The sequence below is a fragment of the Solanum verrucosum genome, unplaced genomic scaffold (assembly GCF_900185275.1).
Source record: "Solanum verrucosum unplaced genomic scaffold, falcon-dt-bn FXZP01000222.1, whole genome shotgun sequence".
NCBI classification, from domain to species: domain Eukaryota; kingdom Viridiplantae; phylum Streptophyta; class Magnoliopsida; order Solanales; family Solanaceae; genus Solanum; species Solanum verrucosum.
In genome coordinates, this window is record NW_026020027.1 from 1,797,131 (window position 1) to 1,808,608 (window position 11,478).

An 11,478-nucleotide genomic window follows, 5' to 3' on the forward strand; every position below is an offset into this window, starting at 1 on the left:
ATAGGTATATAGCTCAATCATATACTCCACTTTATTCATCTGTTAGAGTGTTACCATCTTTGGCCCACAAAGTTTAAGCTAAACTTAGTTTATCAAACTCGTAATAATCATGCTAAACACTCACATAAATAATTTAACTTCTGCATGACCCACTGCCAATGAAAGGATTTTCCTTTTTCTATATGTGCTATTTTGTGTTAGTGCATTAAATTCAATTTAGTCTTTCTTATTTTATTTAAAGTTGTATTTTCTAATTGTTAAATTCTATCAAAAGGGTAGTGCATTAATTAAGTATATTCTAATTAAAGAGTCCACGAGTGGGTGTGGGAAGATAATTGGTATGATCCATATAAATAGCTCCCAAAAATTTGTGGATTTTTAAATGTATGGCCATATTTAGCTAAAGAGTTGAGTACTATGAATTAACCGCAATAACTTAATTGTAGCTAAATATGCTTTTTTTAGAGGCAATTAACATTTTTTGTAAATGTCTAAAGCCTATAGCGACATTGAATCCAATGACAATTAACTAATATCGATAAATACTTTAGCACTCTTTGTTAATGTGCATATTTATTGCCGTTGAAAGTTGTTTTTGTTGTAGTGTAGTATGATAAATTCATTTGTATACATGTCTTTATTGCTTGTGGAAACTATGTTTAGTTCTGGAACCACAGAGGGAAGACAAAATTTAATTTTTGCCCTTTACACACCATAGCTCCCAAACTACTCTTCAGATTTTCAAGTTGGCAGCATCAGCATATAGATCAAGGTATGATGAATGTACAAATGTTGAAGTGTTTATCAACTTTTTAGTGAAATTAAGAATAAGTGTTTTATCGGTCGTCGTTTTAGAGAATTAAGTTGTTTTAGGGAAAACATAAGTATTTTGAGTAATAGTAGAAGCTGCTTTTCAGAAACGTGAAAAGAATAGTTTTTCTCTATAAACACTTTTAATATCTTGATTAGACATAAATTGATGTTGACCTCGTTGCAGAAGTGTTTTTCAAAGTGATTGCCTAAATATAAAATATTATTCCCCAATGTTACTTTTTTGTGAAAAGTACTTGTCATAAAATTCAGATTTTGAAAATTTGAGGAAACAAATCTTTATTCATCAAGTTGATTATTCTTAAATCTTACTGAATTTTGTATTAATTTGCATGGTGGGGTGTCACGAATTTATCCAATAATTAAGAAGAGGAGGAAGAATTCTTATACAACAGCAAATAATAATGTAAAACAAAAGGAAACTTGTTCTGCATGTGATGTGGGACTCAACACATAACACATATTATATATATATTCAAAAATCTATTATTAGAATTTGTCTTGATTATCACATACTAAAAACTTGAAAAACGTTTACAAACATAGAGAAAAAGAGACAACAATAAAATTTATTAGATTCCCCATATTGTTTGTGAGGGTTCGATTCTCCCACATTGTAATCCCCTTTCCCCTTCCCAATTTTTATTTTTATTATTTTAAAAAAAGGAAAAAAAAAAAAAAAAAGAAAGAAGAAGGGTCTTGCCTATTATTGCATTTCCTTGGTTTTTGGTAGTTTAATTTTCAAATATGGCTACTCCTTTAATGAGAAGGCCTATAATGGAAAATAGAAAAGAGAACTATCAACCAGACAAGTAAAGACTCACTACTTTATTCTGGGACCTTAAAAATGACAAGAAAAATAAGTGGGGGAGTTGTGTTTCAAGCAGCCCTCTAGGACAAGCTAGGTAGCAGGTTCTGATCAGTCCCGGAACGAATTTAAGATTTTAATTTGATCATTTTATTAAATTTATTATATTTTTAAAAATTAAAGAATGTGTAACACACTGGTCCATTATACACCAAAATAACAAATTAAATAAAGATACATGATAATTTGATCCAAAATAATATAATAAAAATGAATTATGAGGGGAAAAATATCAATAAAAATATATGTTCTAAACCCCAAAACCCCACCTACCTAGCCTCTCCTCCCGTCTAAACAAACTCCACATACTTGTCAAAAAGTTTCTTCCATAATTTTTTTAAAAAAAAAATCATATTTATTCATATCATTACTACGAAGAGAAAATGGGGTAATCGATGGAAAAGAAGATTGAATGGAGGATGAGGTGGGATAATTTTTTTTAAATTTTTTTTATAGCTAAAAAACCTTTTTTCTTAAACTTAAAATTCATTTAAAAATATTTCAGATGTTCTTAGTGAATAGTGACAAATTTCATATATATTTTTTAGTGAACAAGATAGTAATGATGGAAACTGGAAAGTTTGATAGTGGTCAAATACTAAGCGGAGAAGAGAGAGAAAAAGAAGCAACAAGAAGGAAATTAAATGAATATAAATAAATGAAAAATCTGTTTTTTTTTTTTTTGCTCTTCACCCCACTTATTTGATGAGAAAATCACCCAAATTAGATATATAAAAAAAGGAAAAACTAACTATCTAGACATACTTAACTACCACATATACATATTTTATCTCTACTTTAAAAATATTATATAGAATACCACTTTTTAAAAAATATACTATATTTAAAAAAAATAAAAATCAGATACACAATTCCTTTAAATATGATAATGTATAATTATCTTAAAATTACATCTCCTCAATTAGTAGGACACTAACAATTCAAATTAATTTCTCTTTATTCTTTTCAGCCGTTTCCCTCCCCAATCCCAAAACAGATACCTCACGTATCCCACCATTACCGCTTCTTCTTCTTCATTAAACGTTTCCTTCCCCTATCACAAAAAAAGTTTGTATCTCATTTCAGCTATTAAACCAACTATTGCTTGACGTTGTGACATCACTTTATCCTTTAACGGACATGTATGATCGTTATTGAAACGCCTTACTCGAAAAATAGTTGTCTTATTCAAACATGATGCTTTGAATACCCATTGGCACTCCTCAAACATACATCTCAAAAAATAACTGCATACAAAGGCACTCATTTACAATAGTTGAGGCTACCAGATACATTATTAAATATATAAGATACAAACTGATGAAACTTAACATTTTTTTGAATTCACTATAATGCTACTCACAACAAAAAAGGATACATGCCCAACTAATCATATATGCTACCCAAATTCGAGATACATAATATTTTTACGAGATACACAATATAAAATCTGTAGACATTTTTCTCATGCATATGTACTACATTATTTTCAGGTCGTTTGGTTGTTCGAGATACACTATAAAATTATGGCAAATTTATTTTCATATATCTGCTCAACATTATTATATTAGATACACGCATAATAGGATCCATATGATTTAATCTTCATTACTTTTAAACATTAGATCGTTACTTTAAATAATGTGGTATAAATTATTTGTCCGAGATACACAATATAAATTATGACTCTACACATAATATCAGATACACAGTAACGATACAACCACTAAAACAACAAACATGACTAACCTCTTTTTGTCGGATCTTGCAACCTTGTATTGGAATCGATTATTACCCATGAATCTTAGGAATAAAAAGTGGTATAGGAAGTAATATTGAAAACTAATGGGATTCCTAGTAATTGGGATGTAAAGTAGTGGGATATATGTAGTTTACCCATAAAAAAAAGGTGTCAAATGACACAATCATACCCTACTATAAGTGTTTAGGTAGTCTTAATTGAAGTGTGTAAGTGGAATATGGTGTCAATTTAGATATTTCTTGATAAGTTTAGCCTTTTAGAAATCACGAGTTTTTATTTAATCTAGGCCAATCTTTATCAATAATTATCTCCATTTTATCATATTTTTAAATTATGAATTTGAATCAAGTTATTGAAAAATTATAGGAAAAAATGCACTTTTTGGACAAACAAAGCAAATTAATTACTCGCTCATAGCCTATTCTTAATTGGGCAAACCACATAAATCCCACTAGTTTAGGTCTTAATTATTAAGATTCTCAATAGTTTCAAATATTACTTCCTGTACCATATTCTATGCTTAGGATACATGAGTCTGAATCCATGAGATACATGCAATATCTGCCGAATTTTAAAATTGAGATACAAAATTTATTTATTTAAATTAATTGGTTGGAACTGATTTCCTTAATTAGAGGAGTAATTGAGGATTTTCAAAATACATAGATAATTAATTTCATTTTATTATTCTTTGAAATAGTAAATTCATTAATATTATTAATATAAGATAAAAACATGTATATCTTGGTAATGCAATTTGATTAATTTCAAATTATTACTCTTAAAATAATAAATTCATTAATTTGATGTATCTATATCAATATATGATGTATCCAACAAACTAAACACTTAGATACATGAGTGTCCTGCAAGTACATTCATATGTATCATACAAGTATCTAACATTAATTTCATGTATTTGTTATAGGTATCTAGTATTAATTTTATGTATCTATTTATATATATATATATAATATTAATTTCATGTATCTTTTAGATGTATCTAGTACTAATTTGATGTATCAAGTATCAATTGCATATGTTATATTCAAAAACATGTATCTCGAATACATAGTAAGCATATACATCTAATTATATGTATCTAAATATGGAATATACAAAAAGAAGAAGCATATACATCTAATTATGTGTATTTAAATTTCATACGTTATATCCAAAAACATGTATCTCAAATACATAATAAGCATATACATTTAATTATGTGTATTTAAATATGAAATGTAGTTGAATCACATGAATTTAGGAACAAATCACGACTGTAGAGTATATGTCGTATCATTAATATCATCGTGTTGTTAAAAATCATGTATTTAAAATTTAATGGTGGATACATATATATGGTCAGACATCCCATTACTAAAAATACAACTCAGATCTTAATTAAGATTACTACTTATTGGATACACATGTTTCAAGGGCTATATCAAAGTAATATTGGTACTACCAAATCCATGTCACGGTAACCAAAGAAAGCCTTAGAAGAACACCAGCAAACAAAAACTCTCTACAATACTCCCTTTGATCCTTTTGCGTTGTGGCATAACATAATCAAAACTAAGATCCATTTCTTCCGGAGACAAACAATCAAGACCCACTCTGAATTAAAGTTTTCTCTGTAGCAGTTACTTTGATTTGATCTAGTTATAAATGAACAATACAAAATAATATTTGGGTTCAGGAGAATTTGTCGGCCATGGTGATGATATCTTGAGAAGAAGAGAGTAGATTAACTATTGTTGGAATGAAATTGTACAATGAAATTCCTGAATCATAAAGGAGGAGACATAATTGAGTGATAAATATGGGAGGGAGAATTAAGAGATAGTGGTTGATTTGGAGTAAAAGAGTTAAGTAAGCAGATAATTAATTAATCCTAGTTTTAAGGTATGTGGGTATCTAATAATCTAATTGTATATTCAAATAATATATTAATATATGGTATAAAATATTAAAAGTGATAATATATGTAATTGTTTGAAAGTAAAGATAATATTAGTATATATAGTAGTGATGTATGTCTAATAAGGTAGTTTATCCTTCTTAATTAACTCGCTTTATGTCCTGTTAGCCCAAGTAGTTACTGTAGAAATGGATTAGAGAAATCAAGAATTGTAGTGATGTTTAAAATTGTTAAGTACATACTCTTTATATAGGGAGAGAATTGTAGAGTCTTAAGTTAACTATACTTAGAGTCCTATTACAATACCTATTACTACTATAATAATAAAATAATTATAAATAATCTAATCTTAGTTGGAATATAATCCTAGTCGTAATCTAATCCTAGTCGTAATATAATTTTAATTAATATAAGTAGTCTAATTCTAGTGCGACTCTAATTCTACAGCAGTGCTGTAAACTTGTAGTCAGCTTCGTTGGACATGTCCAATCATCAACTTCCTTCATCTTCAGCACTTGCTATAGACTCGTTAGTCAGCTTCGTTGGACCTATTCCTTTGACATGTTCCAATCATCAGCTTCCTTCATCTTCAACCGTTACACGACGTACCCCCTTCCTAACCTAGGCCCAATTTGCCTTTACTTTATTTGGTACACACAAATACATATTAAGGATTGAGGATTGACTTGGTGAAAGGGTGGTTGTTCCTCAATTATACAATTTTAGTATCATGATAATATATGAATATACCGTGGTAGTATCATTCACGTATGATCGAATGACTTAGGAAAACCTTTATGATATCATCACGTAATATTTATACTATGATAGTATCATTTAGTATTTGTGCAATTTCGTGTTATGCAATATATTGTTATGTTATCATTGAAGATTTTAGAAGCGCCTCATTAATGATTGATGATTGACTTGGTGAAACAATGGTTATTCCTTAATTAAATCATTTCAGTATCAATATTGTGGTGGTATCATTCATGTACCATCGACTGACTTAGAAAAATCTTTATGATATATATATATATATGGTTGATATCATTTGCGCAATTTTTTCAAATATATGGTTGTTCTTCAATGATATCATAACAGTATGTTACCGTATCATTAAGGATTTAGAAGTTCCACATTAAAGATTGAGAATTGGTTTTGTGAAATAATAGTTGTTACTCAATTACACTATTTTAATATCATGATAATATATGAATATAATATGGTAATATCACCATGTATCATTGAATAACTTAGAATATTATAATGATATCATTTAATATGAATATACCATCTTTATGTGTTGAGTTCCGATGAAATCGAAATTCTAGATCTCCTTCCCATTTTACGATTGTTGAGTTGATTCTAATGGAGGGTGACCTCTCCTCCATTCACTATGGTCGATGGATGATAATAGAGAATCTAGAAGCTTTAACTATGAGTCTCTACAGTTTCAAGTATATTTTAGTAACCTTCTTAGACCTAATTTTCAATGATTGATAGTTATCACTATTATCAATAAGAGAGTATTTGTATGAATTTTTTTTGCTACAAGGGGATCGACATGAACTGAATTTTCTCAAAATTATATATATATATAACTTTATTTATTACGTTAAAATACTGAATTTAAATGAAATCGACCTAAAATCTGACCTAGATCAATCAATACCATCCAACTATCTCCATCCTATCAGTATTAATATATTTCCTCTAACAGATCTCAAAGGGCCTTCTGAAAGCTCAGTGCCTCCAAAACTCCAATAATCATCATGGTCATTTGATATTCTTCTTCTTTTCTGTTTTTGATTATTTTGCTTTTATCATTATCAAAAAACAGTAATGCACCTATTATTTATTTTTTAACGGTTCATGCATTTTTAATAATTAAAATACTTACTGAAATATTTGTTTTGGTCATGAAAATCATTCTCTTTTTTGTTGGAATTATTTTTTCATTTTAATTAAAAATCAGAATTTGGTCAAATTATATTTGGAATTTAGAAAATATCAAAAAAATTGTTTTCATTTTTATTATGTATATTTATATATTTCAATTTACCCTTTTTTATTTTTATAAAAATGATCCTATTTAAATTATATTTCTTGTTTTTTTAAGGAAAAAGTACATCCAAATAACTATTTTTTTATGACTTATGATATCTGGCTATTTATTTTGAGATGTTACTGTTTTAGAACAAATTTGATGGTATGTTTTAGAAAAATTAGTTAGGTTGAGTAACTTTACTAATTCTTTGAAATTGGAGGGAGAGGGTGGGGAATATTAATCACATTTAGAAAAAGTAAATTCAATTTCTAAATATATTTTTTGCAACCACAACTCTAAACTTTAACTTTAAAATTTTCAAATAAATTCAATAGTATTTATTTGAATTTGAATTTTAGGAGTTGAGTTTTATTTGTTAGGGTTTTTTATATTTATTTTTATGTCTAATTTCTTATTCTATATATAATAATCTAAGTCACATTAGCCTTTCCCTTAATAGAAGTATAGCCTATAAGACTCTAGTACCACACGAAACTACCAGTCTCTAACTAATTAATATATATAGTGGTACTTTTTGTTACTTTCTTTCTTTGTGGCATCCCACATATTGTACCTATTTCTGGGCCATACCAGTAATCTCTCTTTTTCTATGCAGGTGGCTTGCTCTTCTCTATGCATAGTAAAAATTGCCCCCACCATAACTACATAAAATGACATTCCAACATTATTTTTGGTTATATAATTATTTTTTTAATTAACCATATCTTCATTTTTTCTTGACATATATAAGTTACGTTGCTCAATCTCTCCACACTTAAAAAATTAAATTATATTTGTATGCCAGAGGAAATGAGTATTTCTGTAAATGGACAATCTCAAGTCCCACCAGGGTTTAGATTTCATCCAACAGAAGAGGAGCTATTACAATATTACTTGAAGAAGAAAGTTGCAAATGAGAAGATTGATTTGGATGTAATCCAAGAAGTTGATCTCAATAAGCTTGAGCCTTGGGATATTCAAGGTTTGTACTTTTTTCCCCCCACATATTTACACATTAAGGTAATAATATATATAATATAGTTTTGTTTTTGTGTAACTAATAATTTACAGACAAGTGTAAAATTGGATCAACTCCACAAAATGATTGGTATTTCTTTAGTCACAAGGACAAAAAGTATCCAACGGGTACAAGGACAAATAGAGCAACAGCTGCTGGATTTTGGAAAGCTACGGGGCGTGACAAAGTCATATATTCAAATTCTCGTAGGATTGGTATGAGGAAGACATTGGTTTTCTACAAAGGTAGAGCACCTCATGGCCAAAAATCTGATTGGATCATGCATGAGTATAGATTCGATGATCATATTACTACTATTGCCTCCACACAAGAAGAAGGTTGGGTTATTTGTCGTATATTCAAGAAGAAAAATCATGTCAAATCATTCGAGACAACAAGTCAGTCAATTTCAAATACCAAACTTTATCCTAATGATGAAGGACCCTTAGAACAACTACTCCATTACATGAGATCAAGCACATGCAAGGAAGAAAACCATGTCATGATGAATAATTATCATGACACTAATTTACATGACAAATTCATGCAACTTCCAAACCTAGATACCCCAAGTGGACATTCAAATTCATGTGAAGGGGGATTGAATAATTGGATTGCCGTTGATCGTCTTGTAGCTTCACATCTTAATGGTCAAACAATTAATGATTATGACCACCAATACAATACTAATATTTTGGGAGCTGCCACTTCTAATCATGATTATCAACAAGATCAATGTGATCTTTGGAGTTTTGCAACAGTTTCATCAACCAATGACTCGTTATGCCACGTGTCTAATGGAATGATTTGAGGATGACAACAATATATACTTAATAATCATGTCCTGTGTATTAAAGTCAAAAGGTTTAATCATGAAATTATATGTGTTATTTTTTTTAATCTAATTAATCATGTATCTAGTAACAATCTTTTACACAACTAAAGTTTGGTCTATCAAAAGCTGATTGGAGTGCCTTTTATCATCATGTTATAAGCCACTTTCCATGTTTGTTTAGACAAAAGATTTGATTTTTTTTTCTAGAAAAACAAGTTTTATAAGTGACATTCTATGTTTATTATATCTTTAATTCTCACCCACCAAACAATCCCAACTCCTTGCCGTGACCATATATCCCACTCCTACAACCCCTATAGTGTGTTGCAAGGTTACATACAAATGCTTTTGAGATGATATATTTTTGGTTACGTACCAAACACACCCATGTGTTTAAATTGAAGAGATAATATTTGAAACTAGTTAATATCAAGGCATATAAGTTGCTGTGGTGTAGTGGTTATCACGTTAGTCTTACACACTAAAGGTCCCCAGTTCGATCCTGGGCAGTAACATTTTTTTAAAACATTTATGAAATATGTCTTGCTGTTTTCATTTTTGTTATATAATATATATATATATTGATTATCATTTTTCTTACGAATTTTCCATTTGGTGATGATAAGGGGATCAGGGAGATTTTGATTATAGCAATAGCTCTAAAAAAATAACAATGTTATGAAAACGTCAACGAGATGATTTTAAAAACACCCATGTGCTTGTTTGGATCATAAATTGAACATTACATACTTGTCTTGGATAACTATATTAATTAATAGGTGATTTACGTATGCTTGTGTTTGCGTTTGGAACTAAGCAATTCCCGTTTCTTTTTTACTATCCTCCTTCGTTGGATTAGTACTGGGATGCATATATCAAAAGCTCAGTGTGAAGTTTGAATGAGATATATCTTTCTTTTTTCAAATTCAAAATGTTCATAATTGAGGTTACACAAAATTGAAATCAGAAAAGGAAAAAATGGAATCTGGAAAAGTATTCTCTAAGGTTATGTAAACAACCCCATCCCTTTTCCGGGGCAAAATAGGGTGGACCAGGGCAGAATTGGGCTTTTCCGGCCCACTCTCCAGCCTTAGTTTGGATCATAAAGGATTGGAGCCCAACTTTTTTTATCCACCCCACCCCTCTTTCTGTAGAGTTGTGAAATTAAATGTATTGAAAGTGATCAAATGAAAATAAAATGTTATTGCTATAAATGATAAATATTTTTTCTAATGTTGTATATTTATGTAAGTTTTCCTTTGTTAATAACAAGGAATTCTATAATAACATGAGCATGACACTTCATTGACAGATAACAAGAATCTCAAATAGTGTAATATGCCTTGCCAATATGAAAATTTTAAATTAAAAAAACAGTTTGGACTTTGACCAATCTTCAATAGTACAGTTGTACTTTTGACTTTATAAAATTCCAATACCCCTCACAAAACTAGACGTGGATTTGCGTGCTTGTATTTTATATTTATCGGAGGAATAGTTAAACCTTTTTATAACCATCTTATACTAAGTAGATGTTTGATCATGCGATATCATATCACGATATGGTATTGTGAGTTGGAATCAGCGTTTGAACATACGATTTTACGCTGATTTCATCTCATGATTCCATATCATGAGAGGTGATACCATATTCTTCAAAAACCATGATATGGAATTACATGGTGATTTCATATCATGATTTGAGATATTTTAATACAATAATTGATCCATTAGTTTATATTTTGGTAAAACAACCCACATTTATATCTACTAACCATTTGTTTCATATGTAAATAAAATTTATAATCACATCATTACTTTTTAAAATTTATTATTCTCACCGACATAAAGTTTATTATTCTCACCAACATATAGTCACTTTAACTCACACCTCACGATTGTGAAACTTTTCAACTTTCACTTGAAACAATTAACCGGCATGTTAAAATAGTTGCCAAGCCAATTAGTAAGATAGCACAAACATTTATACAACCAAAAAATATGACTGGTGTACATTCCAAAATTCGACATAATACTCGATTTTGGCCTTGGTTTAAGGTAAAATTTCAATCACATTAATAAATTTATTTTATGGCCTTAATAGGTGCACATTTATATTTTATGTGTAAGTTATTAGTATTTAGTTATATATTTTTGCCACATGGTAACTTTAAATTACATCCTTAGAATAAA

At 29.2% G+C, this 11,478-nt stretch overlaps 1 protein-coding gene and 1 non-coding gene across 2 annotated transcripts; both read left to right on the forward strand.

Annotated features, from left to right (window-relative positions):
• The first annotated feature begins 8,221 nt into the window (after positions 1–8,221).
• LOC125821297 (NAC domain-containing protein 43) lies at positions 8,222–9,261 on the forward strand. Its single transcript, XM_049500713.1, has 2 exons — positions 8,222–8,414; positions 8,504–9,261. The coding sequence occupies exons 1-2, from the start codon at positions 8,231–8,233 to the stop codon at positions 9,259–9,261; spliced, it is 942 nt and encodes a 313-aa protein (XP_049356670.1). The 5' UTR covers positions 8,222–8,230.
• Positions 9,262–9,727: 466 nt separating this feature from the next.
• Positions 9,728–9,800, forward strand: TRNAV-UAC (transfer RNA valine (anticodon UAC)). The gene has a single exon. It is a non-coding gene; the product is annotated as a tRNA-Val (tRNA).
• The last annotated feature ends 1,678 nt before the right edge of the window (positions 9,801–11,478 follow it).